At 56.1% G+C, this 19,096-nt stretch overlaps 1 protein-coding gene across 2 annotated transcripts in view; it reads right to left on the reverse strand.

Moving 5' to 3' along the window:
• The window catches only part of CIMAP1C (ciliary microtubule associated protein 1C), a 28,395-nt gene extending 9,457 nt beyond the window's left edge, over positions 1 to 18,938 (reverse strand). The window contains exons 1-4 of one of the 2 annotated variants that reach the window (XM_089906971.1): positions 16,006 to 18,938; positions 15,076 to 15,186; positions 14,068 to 14,181; positions 13,048 to 13,450 (exon numbers count right to left, since the gene is read on the reverse strand). In XM_089906971.1, the coding sequence (XP_089763097.1) occupies positions 13,048 to 13,450; positions 14,068 to 14,181; positions 15,076 to 15,186; positions 16,006 to 16,126 (749 nt within the window). In that variant the 5' untranslated portion in view covers positions 16,127 to 18,938. Of the gene's footprint in view, positions 1 to 5,126; positions 13,451 to 14,067; positions 14,182 to 15,075; positions 15,187 to 16,005 lie in introns of those variants that run through there. The other variant, XM_022580092.2, reaches the window with a different exon arrangement.
• Between the last annotated feature and the right edge of the window lie 158 nt (positions 18,939 to 19,096).

Raw genomic sequence — 19,096 nt, forward strand, 5'->3', positions numbered from 1 at the left:
TTTGGAGGTGGAACAAATTGTCAGGACTAGGTGGCTGGAAGGCTGTGGGGAGTGTAGGAGAGGGAGGAGGTGAAGACGAGGCCAGGCGATAGGCTAAATGGGCAGAGCCCAGACGGAGGCTCTGAGCCAAAAGCGGGGAGAACTTCAGAGTCCAGGCTGGGAATCAGTCCTCTCCCTGCTCGTCTCATCAAGGAGCCAGCTTCAGGTAAACTTCAGCCACCTGGGGTTCCCATGGCAACCAGGAGAGAGAATCAGCTGAGCATCTGGGCAAGCAGAAGGTGGGGAAGGGGTCAGGAAGGGTTTCTGGCCTGATCAGTGTGCTGTGGGCCCCAGGGGTTCAGAACCTGGTCACCCCGTCCCCCAGGCAGCTGGCAGTGGCCAAGGAGTGGCCAGGAGAGAAAAGCTCCTACCCCCCAAGGCTCCTGATCCCGGAGCCAAGTTAGGAGGGTTGTGCGGGTTCTTGCTGCTGCAGTAAACCCAGCCCCGCTCTGGGACCAGGCCTGTGTCCCTCATCTTTCAGCAGCCCTGGTTACTTCCTCTGAGAGAAAAGGCAGGGCGATTCCCATGACTGTGTTTCCTGCTGCCCTCACAGCCACGAGGCTAATTTTAGCCCTGACATCAGCTTGTAGCTTGGGCGCTGGGTCGGAGAGGGCCATGTGTCTGCCCAGCTCAGAATGTAGGCCCCGGGAGCCCTACCCCCAAACGAACCAAGCAGCTCAGCCACACAGCCCTTCTGACACTCCCACCTCCACCCCCAGCACCCACCTCCCTCTCCACACCCTCGCCCACCCTCAGGCCTCCAGGAGCTGACCCTGCCCACTTTTCAGTTAACTCCCGAGGCTCTGGGCTCTCTCACCAACCGAGTTTAGACTGGTTGGCAGTCAGCTCCCCCAGTCCCCAAAGCAGAGCAAACATGCTACACCATCAATGTCGACAAAGATAGGATGCTTCCAGCAACCCCAGAACCACATGCTAACCACATCCTACCTTGTGGCGCTGGTCAAATATCACCCCTCCGTGAAGCACCCCTACTCCTCAGTCAAAGCTAAATTCTCCCTCCTCTGTGCACCCCAAGCTCCCTGTGTCCCCATATGTCACAGTTTTGGGACACATTGTCTCCCACATGAGACTCTAAGCCCCTGAGAGTAAGGACTGAGTCTTGTTCATCTCCGTCCCCCCATAAGCCGAGCATGGTGCTTGGCACACGGTAAGCATTACTGGAGCCCAGGTGGAGGGGGCCGGGGTGGGGGGCGTGAGTGTAGCCACGGAGGACAAGGCCACTGAGCCCAGCTCAGCCACCAGTTTGCCCGGTGGTCGTGGTCCCCTGTCCCCCATCCCTCCCTCCAAGGAAAACAGCATCACTCCCAGGTCTGATGGCTCCCTCTGGGTCACCCTGGAGCCTATGAATGTCTGACCTCTGAGGCCACGCTGTGGGCTGTTCACTGACCGTTGGCCTGGTGGGAAATAACCCAGACCAGACTGTCCCCCTAAGTAACTTGACCTGGGACCTTCCACATGATGCAGTCAGTTCATGGCAGAGGCAGAAGCAAAGAGCATACGTCTAGAGTGGCCAGGATGTAGAGTCAGGACCATAATGGATATGTAGGAGATGAAGATGAGGAAGAAGCAAGGAAGAGAAGGAACAGTTCCATCCCAGGCTCAGCCTCAGCCCTCCCTCCAGTGATGCCCCCACCTCCCACTCAGTCCCGCCCACCCAGCCCCGCCCCAATCCCTGCTCTGTGCAGAGGCCCTGGGCCATTCTGCCTGGCAGGTTCGTGAGGCTCATTCAGTGCCTGCAACCCCCCTAAATAGACTCCCCATGCAGCCCAGGTGGTGGGTGACGGTCCAGCTCCCTCTTTCCCGGGTGGGCTCTCGCTCAGGGCAGGGAAGCCCAACCTTACCCCTCCCTGGAGGAGAAGGCTCAGGGACGGTGGAAGGACCGCAGCAGGGAGAACACTGTGCCCTCCCACAGAGGTCAATGGCTTCTCTGCTGGGGGAAAGTGGGCTCCTGAACACGGCTATGGGCCCCAGCTCCAAGGAAAAGACACCCCTCAGCTGTACAGGCCACAGGGATCAGGGTCTCCAAGTCCATGCCACTGCTCTGGGAGGAGAGACAGGGAGTTTCCTCAGGGCCTCTACTTGCCAGCCCACAGAGAAGGGTCCAGCAAGCCAGCATCAGACAAGGCCCATGACCTCTCCAGCGGGTGCCAGAGAGCTCCCTGCCCACGGGCCATGGCCTCTGCTGTCCAGTCCTGCTGCAAGGACCCTGATGCTTCACCTCCTAGGCTGGCAGCTATGGATGTGCTGGGCTGAGGCAGGATACCACTGGCCATGTGATTCTCCCCCTGGGTCTCAGTTGCCCCTTGTGTGAGCTCCTGAGGGCAGGACCCAGGGTGGCCCCTCTGTCTCCCAGTCTGGACCCTCTGTCTCCCAGTCTGGACATTCTCCCAGGCAGGGGTGGAGCTCTTCTGATTCTATCCAAGGGCACCAGGGCTGGGCACACGCCAGGCCTGACACAGATTTGTTCCCTCCCACCCCCCTGAGCCAGGAGATGCTGGAGGAGGGGAAGGTGGAGAGGCCCCAAAGCCTGGGATAAAGCAGGCCCAGGAATGACCACCCTGCCTTGCCTCACCCCCACCACAGGCAGCAGTCCCCGAGGAGCCACTTCTCCAGGAGAAGGGACCCAGGTGGCAGCTGGCGGTCATATAGCCATCTCAGAAATGCTCCTGGCAGCCAAACATAAGTGCCCGTGCCACCGTGAGTAGCACAGCTGATAAATTACCACTGAGGGTTGCACACACACCCCTTCTCTATTTACATCCGCCTTGGTGCCTAAAAATGGATATTTATGCATTTTCAATATTCAGGGCAAACGCTCCATCACTCAGCACTGCGTGGCTGCAGCACATCACCCCGGCCCCGCCGAGACATTCCTCTTCCACCTGGTGTGCTTCCAAGTACGGCCTAGGCCCTGAGCCCCTGCACAGCCCCCACCCCCATCTGCAGGCCTGTGTGCCCCAAGGGGAAGTGGAGGGAACAAAGGGCCAGGCCAGCCTCCCCACGGGGCCCCAGAGCCCACTCAGAGGCTGGGTCCCCTCCCCCACTTTACAAACCAGCAGCCAAGGCTCAGAGAGGTAGGGTGGCCTGGGCAAGGTCACACAGCATCTCCTCTAGGTCAGGGTTACACCCCCATGTCCCCAGGTGGAGTGACTCCCTCGTCACCAAGGAAAGTGGCGGAGCCGGGCTGTCTCTCCTGCTCTCCCAATCCTTCTTTTCCTCCTTTACTTGAGGTCTGTCTCCTCTGGCTCTGATTCTCTCTCTAGATTCCTCTCTGTGTCTCTGCACCTGGCTGGCTCTCACCAGCTCAGTCTCAGCGTCTCTCACAACTGTTTTTGTCTCTCCTTAGTGTTCCCATCTCTTTCATCTCTGGTCCCTGTGTCTCTGTCTTCCTCCCACACACACCCCACACACGCACCCTTTCTCTTCCTCAGAGCCCCTGTCCACCCTGTCTGAGATCAGGGTTGGGGGGAAGCAGATGTACTGATGTCCAGGAGGGGCCTCCTTGGGCCATCGTGTCTCCCCCACACTGGCCCTGTGAAAGGGGAGCCTCCACGGCCCCTGAGCTGAGAGACCCACAGAGCAGAGTGGGGCTGAGGTGAGAGGTTCAGGGGGGCAGATTTCCACTCACTGGAAGCAAGTGAAAGATGGGCTGAGTTTCCCATCCCAGGATCTGCAAGATTTCTACATCAGCCCAAACACTTGACTTTAAAGGACCCATCTGGTTTGGTGATTGGGGCTGAGTGATGGGGTCCTGGGCCTGCCCTGAGCTGAAAGGGTTAATGCCCTGGGCCCTGAGGACTTCTCACACCTGCTCCCACCCCCCCTTCACCTGCACCCCTCCAGCTGCTCCTTTTGCTCTCTCTCTCTCTCTCTCCATCCATCCCTCTCTCCCTCTGTCAGGAATGATAAGAATTAATTAAATGTGTCCTCAGCTCCTGTCTGCTCACTTCCCCCAGGGAATTAACCAGTCCCAGCACTTCAGGCCTTGTTAGATTCCAAGAAAAACATACCACTTGTGCACTCTGTAACATGTATGTGTGCACATAGCTGTCCCTGCGCACAAAAGTGCATGTCCCGTCTGCTGGCTCATCAACATGTACAAGACTGTGTACAACTCCATATGCGCTCCTGAATGTGGAGACACGTCAGGATGTTGTTGTAAATACGCATACGAGTATCTTGGTGTGGCCGTGTGTCTACACCCTGAGTGGGCATGCACACGTGTGCATCGTATGTCTTCACATTCAGGTTCACTCTGTGTGTGGACAGGTCTCTACTGAGTCTCTGTGCTTGTACTGTGAGTCTGGGTAGACCTCATTACCATGCAAGTCTGTTTGGATGTAAATATATATGTCTCTGTGTTCTCTGTGTGTGTGTGTGTGTGCATAAACCTATATGTGCACATCTAACAGTATGCATGCACTGGTGCATGAGCATGTTGGGGAGAGCACATGGGCCGTGTGTGTGCGGTGTACACACACCCATACACCCTGACTGCCTTGCACTCACATCTCCTTCCTGGCTCCCCGGGAGCCGGCAGCCTTGTCCCCAGCAAAAGCCATCTTGCCGCATCTCCGGAGCGATGATGGTGGCAGCAGTGGCAGTACAGGTGGCAGAAGCCCGAAGTTAGGAAGGGGGAGGTGGTGGAGGGGAAGACGCTCGCTAATGAGGCCACCTTCCTTGCCAGCCTGGGAGCTGGTGCCACTCATTATCGTCTCAGTAAGCAGCTCCCCTGGGAAGAGCTGCTGCAGGAGCCCTGCTCTCTCCCTCCCCTGGGATCCCTTTCCCCACCTCCCCACCAGTCTTAAGACACTGCAGGAGCCCTGGGCACCAAGAAGAAGGGCAGACAGAGAGGAAGGCCAGTGCCTGATCCCACCAGGGGACCCAGAATGCCCGCCTGCCTGCCTTCCTGCTGCCAGGAAGCCCACCTTTCAGCGTACTCCTCTGTGTCAGGACCTGGTCTCCAAAAGGCTTCTGGAAATCCAAATGTGCTCCTGGAGAAAGGAAAGCCTACGCACCCTGACCAGTCCCATCACAAACACTTGACAAGCCCCTCCCCTCTCGAGGCATCTGCAAACAATGAGCATGCTCCTGTAAAATAAGCACCAGGCGAGAGTCAGCTTGTCTGGCTGATAATCCCAGTGCTGTGTGACCTTGGGCAAGTGCCCATACCTCTCTGGCTCTTGGTTTTCTTGTCTGTAAAATAGGGGAAGAAGACTAGAGCCACTGTTCTCAAAGAATGGTGCATGCATCGTTGGTGAGATATAAGACTATTTTAGATAATACACAGAGATGGGCATCTGCTATTTTAACTATGTATTTATTTTCATGTATATACTCTCATGTGTGTGTGTGTGTGTTTGTGTGTATTTAACTAGCACATCAGACCCCTGACTTCACAAACATTGCTTAAGACAAGGCTTAACACATTTAAATTTTTTTTTTTAAAGAAAATGTTGGGGGTAGGAGTTTATTAATTAATTTATTTTTGCTGTGTTGGGTCTTCGTTTCTGTGCGAGGGCTTGCTCTAGTTGTGGCAAGCGGGGGCCACTCTTCATCGTGGTGCGCGGGCCTCTCACTATCACAGCCTCTCGTGTTGCGGAGCACAGGCTCCAGACGCGCAGGCTCAGTAGTTGTGGCTCACAGGACTAGTTGCTCCGCGGCATGTGGGATCCTTCCAGACCAGGGCTCAAACCCGTGTCCCCTGCACTGGCAGGCAGATTCTCAACCACCGCACCACCAGGGAAGCCCCAACACATTTAAATTTTAAAAGTGAGCCAGTTTAAAGAAAAATATTAAGTAAATGAGGGGAAAGGCTAGCATCTGAGTATGACAAAGTCCTGGTGGAAGCTGACAAATGACTGTGGCCCTGGGCCAGAGCATCTCTGAGGCCCTTCCCTCTCTGAGAGGCAGTGGATTTAGGACCCCAGACCCCCGAGAATGAGAAATACACAGATTGGGCCCCGGTTCCCACCTTATCCTCATCATCACCAAGACAGACCATCATGAGGAGCGGCAGGAGAAGCTGCTATGCAGTAAGTGGGGTGGTCCCTCCTGGCACAGGCCCCCATGAGAACTCAGAGGACACAGAAAGTGTCCACACATGTGACCCCTTGGTGTGATTCAGGCCAGATCAGGCCGGGACACAGGAATGGCTGAGACCGAAGGCAGAGGTATGCGGGGTCTGGACAGAGAGGGCTCAGGCTGGGCCTGACGTGTCACGCAGAGTCGGCAGCCGCATCTCCCATAGAGCCTGGAGGGGAGGCTGTCTGAGCCCCCCAGGCCGGTAAATGAGCTATTCCACCTGTGCTGCCCAGGGAGGAGCAGCCTGTCCCACAGCCCCAATGCCTCTGTCCTCCAAGTGGCCGAGTGTGAATCCCAGGAATTTACAGCCCAGCTTCCAGCGGGATTTATGAGTCTGCCTCAAGCCTGGCCTGCAGGGAGTGGCCGCCTGTCAGCCCCCATCGCCCCCCATTGCTGCTGATTGATGAGGATGTTTCCTGCCAAGAAAAACTCCCCTCTGTGTTAGGCAGCAGAGGGAAAGTTTCCCAGGCCCAAGGGCCAGTCCCTCACCCCATACCTGTCCTCGATCTGGTCCCTTCTCCTTCCCTTACAGCCCACGCCTTCCCACGATCCCCCCAGCCCCACGCGCTGACACCCAAACAGGAGGTGCGCCCAAGGATCCCAACTCCTGGGCCAGAGCTCCACCCTCCCAGACCTGCCACTTGCTCATCCCTTCCCAGTGCCCTTCAAAACAGATCCATCCCGGATCCCAAGGCTAAAATGCCAAATTCCAGAATGAATCACTGAGGGAATCCAGCACACACACACACACACACACACACACACACACACACACTTCACAGATGAGGAACCAGAAGTCCAGAGAGGGCTGGGCCTTGCCCAAAGTCACACAGCAGAACAGTGGTGTGGCTGAGACCTGAACGCCCAAGACCCTGGACCCGTCGTGCCCATGTCTGGTCACGGCTGATTGTCACACAGTCACACAGATAGTTTTCATCTCCAGATGAGGACGCCTCCTCTCCAGAGAGCTGACGGACCTGGGTTTGAATTTCTCCTCTGTCACTTAGGATCTGAAAGTCACCACTTCTCTGTGCCTGTTTCCTCACCTGAAAAATGGGGCTCAAAAATAATCCTGACCTCCTGGGGTCATTATGAGGTTCAAGTGATACAATACAAGACAGAGCTGGGACCCTGGCAGTGCTCACTAGGTGGTGGAGATTGTCCTCCTGCATTCCTGATGTCTCAAAGGGCCCCACTCCCTGATTTGCTAGGGGATGGGATAGGGTAGTTTAGGGCAGCTGGAGCAGGAGGAAAAGGAGAAGATGTATGTGGGGCTGCAGGGCAGGACTGAGGCCATTTCTTGCTGGGGGAAATCCTGGAAGGGTCCCTGGAAGAGGTGACTTCAAGCAGAGGACGCGGAGCTCTACCTCTCTTGCTCTGAGGCCACTTGGGGACTTCCTGAACACCACATGGCTGAGGGGAAGCGCCCTGCCCTGGAAGCCAAGCCCAGCCCCAGCCCGAGCTGCTTCTCTGAGTGATCAGGGTCAAGTCCCTCCCCTCTCGAGGCATCTGCAAAACAGGGCCAGAGAGGACCGGAGAACACACTCTACAGGCATCTTCCAGCTCTGACCTTTATGCAAGCCCATCTAGACCCATCCCATGCAATACCTAAGTTTTACCACTGAGTGGAAGAAGAGAGCGCATCTGGAAGCCAGCCTCCCTGCAGCTGCTGTTGGTCAGTCCCTCGCCCAGCACCAGATGTTCTTTGCTCCCCCACACCATCAGCTGGCTCTCCAGGGAACCAGAGCTGAGTGATCACCCATATCCAGACATCTGCTTCTCCCCACAGCCCTGCAGTGCAGCCAGCATTCTCTACTTTTCAGATGGGGAAACTGAGACCAGAAGAGGGGAGGCCTTGTTCAAGGTCACACATCAGACATGGCAGAGCCAAATCTCTAACCCTTTTTCCCAGCCCCCCACAGCCAGCCCCCTAGCTGAGGCTGTGTGAAGGGAGGACTGGAGTCAGGTAGACTTGGGCTGGAATCCTGGTTCCCCCACCCCTAGCTGTGCATCACTAGGCAGGTTCCCCACCCTCTCTGATCCTTGGCTTATGTAGGCGTCTGGCACATGGCAAGTGCTGAACACACGAAGCCACTGCTTTGTTTCCGGTATATTTTACACTCCACGAGAGCAGACACGTGTCTATCTTACTCACCTTGGTGTCCCCAGAGCTAGCATGGGGTGGATGTTCAGAGAATAGCTGCCTGGAGGCCCTCTCCCTCCTGGCCCTGTCTGGCACTCAGTATAAGGGTCTAGCTTCTTCCAGTCCCTTCCACCATCCCGGATCAACCCATTTCCTCCCCCCCCACCCCGACCCTTGGCAGCCCACACCCACCCAGGCCCTGAGGTAGTGGCTCCTTCCCACCTGCTCACCTTTTCTCCCCGTGTCTCTCAGCCCCACTTTTCCCTGTCCCTGCCTCTCCCTCAGCCCCTGTCTCCTGCTGAGCCCCCGCTCTGCACCATACACTGTGTTTACAAGAAGACCATGACAGTTTTTTATTTCTCTCTTTTGTCTCCCTTCCTCCCCTGAAGGGAACGCGCTTCCACTCTCCCAGGAAAAAAGGAAGACTCCGGAAGAGAAAGAGCAAACAAAGGACAGTGGGGCCATGGGTGTCCCCAGCCCCACCCATGGGCCACATGCACACGCGCACACACAATCCTCCTCTTGTCCAGGCCTCCAAGAGCCATTCTGTTATTTGGGGGGTTAATTGAAAAATGTCGATCTTTATTGTAGAGGATAAACTAGGCAGAGGGACATGGGGAGCAAGAGGGAGAGAGAGACGAGAACCAGAGGGAGGCAGAAAGACTTAGAGAGGAGAAGAGTCAGATGGGAGAATGTGGACTCAGAGAGGAGAGAGGAGAAGCCAGAAGGAGCAGGTCAGTGGCAGACTGTTCCCCTACAGGGAGGCTGGCAAGGCAGCTTCTGACCCCACCGGGGATCCCAGGAGAGCCGGGCGGCAGGAGCTCCTATTCGAGTCCTCCTGTCCCTGGGCAGCCCCTGGAGTGGGGTCTCGGAGTGCTGGGGGCAGGGAGAAGGGGTCTGGCTTGGTCAGCGAGGGCTCACAACCACATGCGCCCCATCCAGAGGTGGGACCCCAGCCTGGAGGGTTGAGAGCCAGCCAGCAGTTCCTCTGCTCCCGGGATGGGGAATCATGCCCCAGCTCCATCCTGAGCACAGAGACCCTGCTGAGCTCCCTTCCCGAAGGCCCCCCCCCCACTCCACTCCCTCTGCACGGTGTCGGGGAGGGGAGGGTTCTCACGGTTTATCTACTCTGAATCTCCAGGGCAGTGGGCTCTGCAAAGGACCCTGGGGGGACATGAGTACGTACGTGAGATAAGGAGGCACCTGGAGAGAGGGGTGTGTGTGGTAGTAAATGTGCGTGGAGTATGCGTGTGTCTGTGTCTATGCCTTTCCCTGGGAATGTAATTCAAGGCCCGTGTTTGAGTGGGTTTGGTGTCAGGGTGTGTGTGGAGTAGGACGCGCGTGCCTGCGCGTGCACGTGTGAGCAGTGCTGTCAGGAGCCTCTGTGTCCTGTCTCCATGCGTGTGTGGGTAAAGGACATGTGTTTGTGCACAACCCCTACCTGTGAGCCTGTGTGTGGTGTGGCAGTGTGTCCCCGCAGGCAGGGTCCCTCTTTTGCCCCTGGCCCAGGGCCATCATCCCCCCAGCCCTGGGAGCCAGAGTGACAGCTGGCCCTCAGAGTCCCTCCAGCAACAACAGAATGACGGCGACCTATCGTCCACCCCGGCCAGTGTCCAGGAGGGTTATGTGACTTCAGTTTTACCATCAAGCCCTGGCAGGGGTGACCCACGGTGGCCAGGCCTCCCCCTGGCCCTGGGAAAGGAGGGCGGAAGCGCTGGTAGGTGCCCTGCCATGCACTGACCCTCACCCACCCTCCTATGTCTGCCCCCGCTTGGAGAGCGCTGCTTCTCCTCCTCCCACGAAGCCACGCTCTGAATTCCTGGAGGGCGCAGCTGGGACTCCGAGGCACAGCCAGAGCCTGGCATAGGGCGGGAGCTTAGCAAATGTTTGTTGAACGAACGAATGATTGTGTCTGTGTGATCATGTGCCAGGCTCTGGGACCTAAGTACCTGAGGGCACAGGCTTAAGTCCTACAAGAATCAGACCAGGGCTTCCTGCCAGGTCAAGCGTGGCCCCCAATTTGTTCAGAAGGGGCAGGGTCATCACCCGGCCAGGCCTGAGACGCCATGCCCACTGACCTTCTCCAAGTCATCTACATGGTCACCACCACAGGAGAGGCAAGGCCAACAGATGGGGACTGCTTCGTCCAAAGGTCTGTCTCAAGCTAAATGACCCTGTCACTTCGTGAGCTGAGGCACAAGGGAGGCCCCATTTATCTTCTCTGGAGGCCACATCCCTTTCTTGGCGGGGCCATCTCTCTTCCAAACATCTTCATCCCCCAAAGATTCATACTGAATCCTCCAGCCTCCTCTCCTTCCCTTGGGACCTCAAGCCAAGGGTTAGTTCTAGCTCTAGGGCTAATACCCAGCCCCTGCCCATAACTGGTGGCAGCTGGGGCCAGGCTGAAGGTCTGTCACAGACTGAGCCATGGAGGCAAAAACTAGGATTTAGTCCTAATGTAAGTCAAGGGTCTCACCCCAGACTGAGCCCTCACTCTAACCACACTGCCAAACCTGGTCACACATTGAACCCTGACCCTGTCACACATTGAACCCTGACCCTGTCACACATTGAACCCTGACCCTGTCACACATTGAACCCTGACCCTGTCACACATTGATTGAGCCCTAACCCTGATCACAAACTGAGCCTGGACTTTTATTTAGAGACAGGCTATTAATTTGTCATAGAGCCAAAGCTGTTTCCCTGCCTCTGGGCCTCAGTTTTCTTCTCTTTTTAATGGAGGGCCTTGGGATGGGCTGAACGCTAAATCAGAAAACCCCTACTCAGCGGTTGGCCTGTAGCTTCCCTGACCTGGTGACACAAGAGAGCATCAGCCACTGCCACCTGCCAACCTCCACCCCTACACAACATTTTCAGCCCAAGCTTCCCTAATTTTTGCAGCCGCCGTGATAAATGGCATTGTCAGCAAAATGACATCTTTCCAATCTGCTGCAAGACAGATGGGTCCCCAAGCTCACTTGCTGTCTCTCGAGCCTGCCCAGACCAGCCCTGTGGACAAGTGGGGAGGACAGGACAGACACAATATCCCAGGCATGGGGGCTGGGGCGGGAGGGGGAGGAAATTTCAGGCCCAGAGTCAGGTATGACCCCAGTGGGGTTTTCTACAAGCCCCTTTTTTAAATATTCAGTTGTTTGTTTCTTTTTGATATTCCAAAGATATTCTCTGCTCCTTTCTATCTGAAATTAGTTCTTCAATACCATTTTCATTTTCAATTAAAACCTGAATATTGCTCAAATTCGCAATGATGAGCCACCAGACATTTGTTCCTAGTGGCCCTTTCCTCCTGCCTCCCTGTGCTTTGGGGAGAGTGGCTGCAGAAGGACGTGCTTCTGCCTGAGCCATCAGGCCTGGGGGACATTCAGCCTCCACTCCTCCTTCCCTAAGCCCCTCTCCCTCCACAGTTCCTGCCCTCCCTTCCCCACTTCCGCAGGCTGCAGAGCAGGTGTGGAATTCCTCCCCACATCTCCTGTGACGGGGGGAGCTGGGAGAGGGGCTGGTCCTAGGGCTGGGGACAAGTCGGAACAGGGAATCTGGATACCAAGAATTAAGGAAAGATGACTACCAGACCCTGAGACCCCAGCCTCCCCAGACACCGGCAGGAGAGCTGGCACCAGTCTGTCCAAAAGCGGCGGCGAAGCCAGAAGAGGTAGGGGCTGCGGGAACCGCCTGTACTCATGAGTGAGGCGATACTGCCCCCTCCTGGCTGGTTCATGTCTCCTCCTCTCCTCCTCCACGGGGCCCCTGACGGCTAGGCCGTTGAGGTAGGGGACACACAGGCAAATCTCCAAAGACAGCATGTGACATGCAGACCCTCCTCCCAGCAGCCCCCCTGCGCTTTGCCTATTCCCTAGGCTGATCGCTAGCTTCCAGGCTCTGCCCATCTTGTCCAACTTTCTCTCACTGCCCAAGGAATTCTGAAAAGACCACGTCTTATCTAGCCCCACTCACCAGCTATTCCTGCCCAGCTACAGCCCAGGCGCCTGCCCTCTGAGCCTCCCCCGGTTCCCTGCCCCTGTACACTTCGGTCCCACCTGCACACCTTCCCTCTCATCTATACCTCCACCAAGAATACCCTCCCTCCTACACACTGTCTCTGCTTGTCCTCTTGGGTTCTTCCCGCAGGAAAACTGCCCTGTCCCCCCAGCCCAGCCAGAATGGCTCCTCCCTCCTGCTCCACTTGCCCTGCTCCTCTCTTGGGGGCTGACCACCGTCAGGGATCAGAATCAAACAGTTCGGAAGCTGGAGGGAACTTGGACATCCTCCAGGTCCACCGTCCCCCCTCACAGAGGCCCAGAGAGGTGAGGGAGCTGCACAAGTCCACAGAGCACATTAGTGGCAGAGGTAGGCCTAGAACTCAGCTCCCCGGCGCCTCTGCCCAGGGCTCCTTGGAGGACATCTGGTGAGCCACAGCAGAACATCCCCCAGACAGGGACTCCTACTACACTGCCAGTATCCCCAGCCCCTCATCAGGGCCCAAAGAAAGCCACTGTGAGTGTTTGCAAAACGAAGGGATAAATGAAAATATTTATCTAATGCCTTCTATGTGCTGGACACAGCAGGCATCAGCTCTGCTACTTAAAACCTTGCTAAGTTGCTCGATTTGGTATAGAAACATAACTTCTGGGGACGGGGGGCGGTGAGTGCACCAGGAGGGGCCTCAGTCATGAATGTCAACAACCAGTGGGCACAGGTGGGGCGAGTGCTTGATGCCCATGGTGAAAGCGGGCATGCGGGACTTGTGCACCGTGACCTGCTGGATGTCATGGGAGCCGGGGCCGGGCCGAGGTGTGTGGTCCAGCGGGTAGGCAAAGCGCCTGGCCATGCTGTACATGGGGCTGCGGTTCTTGTAGACAGACGGCTCAGGCCGGGCGTGCATGGCAGGTCCAGGGCCTCCTGCCACATCCTCCTTGTAGAACCAGTTCTTGTGCAAGGGGCTCAGGCTGTAGCAAGGAGCAGCTCTGTTGGCGGGCAGGTTGGGCCCCAGCAGGAGTGGCAGCTGGTACTGGTTGGGGCCCGGGTTGGGGTCCATCACTCTGTATGGGCACCGGTAGCCAAAGGTGTACTTGGGAGCCCTGCGCTCCCCAGGCGGGTGGGTCTTCTCCAGGTGGTAATGGCAGGAGGCCAGGGTGGGGCTCAGGCCTGAAAGTGGATGAATGAAGGGGAGGGGTCTCAGGGCAGGAGCCAGGCCACATCTCCTGGTGTCCAACTAACGGGTCTAGGGAAGGAGCTGAGGTCTTGGTTAGCCTGTTATGACTTCTCTAGAACCACCTTAGCATAGGGCAGGAATATCACCGCCCCTGTGTGGGACTAAGGGATGGAGGTGGGGAGGGACTTCGGCCATCCTGATATCAGGATTGTGACACTCTTTTCATAAAATAAAAACCCCAGGTATCATAAGAACATCACCCTTGGGCTGTCATTGTCCCTGTGACAGCACCAAGAAAACATCCTGAAATCACTACAGTCCGTGAACTCAGTAGCATGACAATATTGCTACCGTGACATGAGCCCTTTGATATTTTTATCATAACATCACCCTGCAACATACATGCATAACGTTGGCCTCAAGACATTAAGTACTGTGACACAGACACTGTGACATCAGTGTCTTGATATGACATTGCAGGGAGAGGCCAAAATCCGCAGACACACCTGGCGAAGGGAGTCAACACCCCTTTGCCCCTGCTCCTGTCCCAAGCATGGACCCCCATCCCCCAGCCTCCCAACACCGACCTCCCTCTCCCGGCCCATCTTACGCAGGTTAGAGATGCGCTCTGCCATGGGAACCTGAGGGCAGCTGGACATTCCAAACCGAGTTATTTTAGGATCCAAGAAATAGCAAGGCCCAGGGCTGCATATGTCCATGATCCCTACAAGGCAGCCAAGGAAAGGCCCAGTCAGCCCCAGAGGCCGCCCCAGGGTGAGTCTGGCCTGCCTCCAGGCAAGATCCCCCTCCCCCAAAAAGGATCGAAGGCTCCTTTCCAGTTCCTCGGGCTCTTGAATGTTTCGGGAGCCTTGATTTCCTCATCCGTAAAATGGGGCTTTTAACACATGAACTTGTTCAGAGGAACAGATAAAATAACAGCTGCGCAGGAGTTTGGTCAGCCCCCACCCCGCCGGGGATTGGTGCCAAGGGGATAATAAATAGGCATAGTGGCTACTGTTAGTATGAAGAAGGGACCCAGCCCTGGAAAGGGGGTTCCCCTGCTGAGGAGGGTGTGTCACCTCTGGGAGGGGCCGAGGTCTCAGACCCCCAGATACATGCCCCTGCCCACCTTCTCCTCTCACTGGCCTTGGCTGTCATCCCCAGCTCTTTGATGGCCCTCTGCTCCCCACCTTCCAGGGGGTTCTAAGCCACCTGGGAAGCTTTGAGGCCACCCCCCACCACCACTTTCCCTCCACTCACCAGCTATTCCTGCCCAGCTGCTATGGCAGTTGAACCCATGGCAGCCAGAGTGGAAGGGCCTCAGCCAAAGACCACACAGAAGGGAGACCCTTCCAGCTGGATGCAACAGGTCCCTTCGAAGCTCCCTCAGGAGGTCCAGTTGGGAAATGCCCAGAGTTGCCTTCAGAGGGATGGGTCACCTCGCACCCCTGCCGGCTTCCTTGTGGACCAGCAGGCCACGTGGGTGTCCCACTCAGGACAGGCCTGGGTTCCCAGGCCTCTGGCTACAGATCATGACTCCTCACCCCTCACCACAGCCCCAAACATCCAACAATAGTAATCCTACGCCCACGGGGATGATGGTGTGGTGAGCACTCACGCTTCTCCGAGTGTGGGGTGTGTAGGGTGTAGGCCGGCTCCCGGAACATGGAGACGTCATGGTCTACGTAGCCCGTGCAGGATGGCCGGAGGTATTTAGCAGGCCCCGGACCTGTGAGCACCGACAGGGTGGCCCTCAGCCTGGGCCCGCCAGATCAGAGGCAGGGGAAGCCCCAAATACAGTGTGCCTTAAGAACTCTGAGGTCTTTGCTCTCACTGATGTCACCCTGAGACAAAGACCACCATTGAGGTGCTTCCTTTGGGGAAAGGGTTCCCAGATAAAATGTGATTTCCCTTGGACAGGCAATGCATAATCAGAAAAGTAAGAGTTACAAGTAACTGAGACCTTATTCTGTGCCGAGTACTATGCTGAGCATTTTCTGTGGGTTATTTCAGTTAAGCCTCTCGACAATTCTGTAAGACAGATACCCTTGTTTTTCCCATCTTACGGATGAGAAAATTGAGGCTTAGAAATATCAATTTACCCAAAGTCACACAAGCCGTTATTGTGAAAATTCTGAGACACCAGCCAACAGAGCCTAAACGTTTAATCACATACTAAGCCACCTCCCACATAGAGCAACCATTGGTCATTAACAATGTAGTAAGAATTAGTTTGTCTGCCTTCAGTTGAGAGTAAGATTCAAGGGAAGTGAGGAAAGCTAGAGCTGGGCTAAAGATGCCACAGAATCCCTAGCCTTTTTCCAAAACTGGCCTCACTTCAAACCCCTTCCTCCCACCTCTCCTCCCCTCTCCCCCGCCCAAAAAAATTCCCAGCAGCTAATACCGCCTGCAAAGTTTAGCTTGGAAGTGCTGATCTTCTGTGGCTTTGAGGAGAGTCTGCAAGGGCTTTGCAGGAGGCAGGACTGGAAGGCTAGGACACCTTCAGCAGCTCTGCAGAGAGACAAATGAGCCCAAGCCCAGGTCTCACCTTTAATTGTTGCCAGGACAACAGGGGTCTGCTTTATCTCCTGCCCTGAGGGCACCTGCACCTTCTTCTCTGGCTGCTGCCCATAGAACACAGGGTTCCTGACGCCCTTGGGTAGTTTCATGTCTGGGGCCAAGCAGAGGGCAGTAGCAGCAGCTGAGAGACCCTAAGCAGCAGGAAAGGAGCTGGGCCTGGGTGGGGCCTGTTCCAGGGGCCCCTGCCCAAGCCCCTCTTTCCACTTTCTCTCCCTGATGCCAGAGGCTGTGTGGAGGCTGGGAAGCAAGACAGTCCTCCTGCTTGTGCAGCTGAGGCCGTCTGGGGTACAGCCAGCTGCAGGGCTCGGCAGGCTGGAGCTGGGGATGACATCACTGCAGAACTTAGACTGTTTATTTCCTCCAGTTGCCGTGGCGCCCGAACTGTAGCGTAGAAATTCTACGCTGGCAGCTCAGCTGTGGAACCCTGAGAACTCAGCCCCCCTGTCCCTGTTCCCAACCTGGCTAAGTAGCCTGAGGGTCCCCAGAACCTTGGGGCAGGAAAGAAAAATGGAGAAGTGGAGTGACAGATCCAGCTCTTCACTCCTGGTGGGTGCCCTGAGGTTTCTGAAAGAGCGAACGGGTCATGGGTGAAGGGTTCTTGCCACCTGCACAGCCCCCTGGGGTGGTCCTCTGTTCCCTGTCCCTCCCACCTATCTCCCAGGCTCTGGACATGCCCTCCCTTCTATCACAGTCTGTTTTTTCTTGGGAAAGTATCAAGCCAATTATTTCACACTAAGATGTGACTGTCTGATAGCTTCCCAGACTCCTATTCCACAGTGTCTTTAGGGATCCACATCTAGCTCGAGGAATACTTGCCTGCTGCTGGCATTTCAGGTAGGCAATGGGGAGCAAATAAAGGAGGAGGGAGGGTGGTGCTGAGGCCTCAAGAAGCTACTTCCTGTGCCTGCGGTCAAGAACACCCCCTGTGGGGGCGGAAGTGTGAGAGAAAACATTGAGGGATAGGGAATATACCCAGCTACCATATGATTGATGGATGAGCCCCAGGGCTGAGGAAATGCTAGACACTCCTTCACCCCGAAAAAACCCAGAGGCTCAGGGGCCCTGGGGCCTGCTTGCACCTAGCAGTTCATAGCTCAGACTGAGGGTTTGATCTAGAGGGGTTTCCATCTCGGGGAACAGATGACCGCTGGCTTTAGAGAGAGTGTCTGTCACAGCCCCGGTACACAGATAAGGAAACTGAAGACCAGAAAGGGGCAAAGACTTGCCCAAAGTTTCCCATTACATTAGTAGCAGAGACAGAACCAGAACACAAACCCCAGAGCTCTCTTTAGATCCTAGCCTCTGATCTAATGGAAACCAAACCATGCTCTGAACTCATTCCAACCAACAGGCGCAACGAGGACTCAGAGCAGACCAGCCAGGTGTGCTGGGTGCTCCAGAAACCCCTTGTGGGGCTGAAAGGCTTGGAACAGAAGGCAGGGCTCCCCCCTCCACCAGCGGCAGCAGATCTTTCCTGTGCCTCTCTCATAACCCGTGCGGCAGCCAAGCCTCTGATTTCTGGAGACAGAGGGCTGGGCAAGGCTGGGATTGGCCCAGCCTCAGCTGGTCTCGGGCCACAGGCAGTGCCTCTTCCTCACCTCCGTCACTGTCAGCTTTTCCTGGAGGAAGCTGCAGGCCTGCTGGGCCCAAGCCCTGATGGTCCCCTCATGCTGATAGGGGCCAGATGTGGGGCTGGGCTCTTCACCTTCCTGGGCTGGGGGGAAGGTGGTGATCTACAAGTATTTCAGACCCAGGGAGCCTTCCTGACACCCACACGAACACTGTTCCTGTCTGCCATCCTTGTGCCTGGCTCTCTTAGGGAAACCAAGCCACTCTACACCCCGGAATGTCACAAGCCACCCCACTTCTGCTCCAAAGGCTCCCTTCCCTCCAACTTTAACAGACTTAGCTCGCCGCTGGAGACAGCCTTTGGGTAGCTTCAACACTGCTGCTCTGTCTCTCAGAGCCCAAGGTGGAGCAAGTCCCTGGTTTCCTTGGTATCCACCCAGGCAGTGTCTCCTCCCTGACAAGAGCACATCTCCCCAAGACTCCAGCATCCAGGGTGCCCCGCTTCATCTCTCAGGGGCGCCATCTGTCTTGACGTGTTGACCTGGTGGCCCTGGCTCATGGTCTGCTTCCCCAGCCCCCAACTCCTGCTATTACCCCGGTGACTTAGGCCTCCCCAGGGACCACCCACCACCCCTTGGCCTCCCAGGTCCCAGACCTCCTCATCTCCAAATGCCTCTGCTCCACTCCCTCTCAGCCACCCTCCCCAGCACATCCTGGGCTTCTCACCCTCCTCCCAGGAGCACCATTCCCTGTCCTTCCATTTCTGGCCCTGTACGGATTGCCTGCTATCACTGAGGTCCCATCGGTGACCCTGCACCTCCTCCGCATCCTTTAGACTGCCCTCCTTGTCCCACTTCTTTGCTGGTAAATTCCAGCCCTGAGTCACCGTGTCTGCCTTGCCCTCCTGTACCAGGCAGCTAAAAGCTGCTGGGGGTAGACCCATGACCCCCAGACCCTGGACTTTTGTCCATGCCGCCCAGTTGCCCATGTCCGCGCTGGTCAGCTTGCTCTCTCCCTCTCCCCAGAGATCATTCAGACATGGCTTATTCCCCTCTGTGTGCCTGGCCCTCCCTGCAGCCCCTGCTCTACCTCCTGCTCTACCTCCTGCTCACCAAGGCCAGAGGACATCAGACTGGCCTTGGACTCAAACCCTCCGTACTGCGCTGTCAAAACCAGCAGCTTCCATCTGCTGTCACCTGCTCCCACTTCCCTCCTGGGGCTTAGGAGGACCCACCAAGACCTCCTCCCATCTCCTCTGTGTCTCAAGAACATTTCACTGTCCATTGTCACCTTCTCCTTTCTTTAAAGGAGCCTCATCTGGCTCCTTGCTATCATGTTCTACGTACTCTGCATCCCTTCCATCTATTAAGAACCATCTAACACAGGAAACTATATTCAATATCCTGGGATAAATCATAGTGGAACAGAATATTTAAAAAAAGAATGTATACATATGTATAACTGAGTCACTTTGCTGTACAGCAGAGATT

Source organism: Delphinapterus leucas, chromosome 2, assembly GCF_059928025.1.
Source record: "Delphinapterus leucas isolate spDelLeu-1000000601 "Yukka" chromosome 2, BTC_Dleu_Yukka2, whole genome shotgun sequence".
Lineage (NCBI taxonomy): Eukaryota > Metazoa > Chordata > Mammalia > Artiodactyla > Monodontidae > Delphinapterus > Delphinapterus leucas.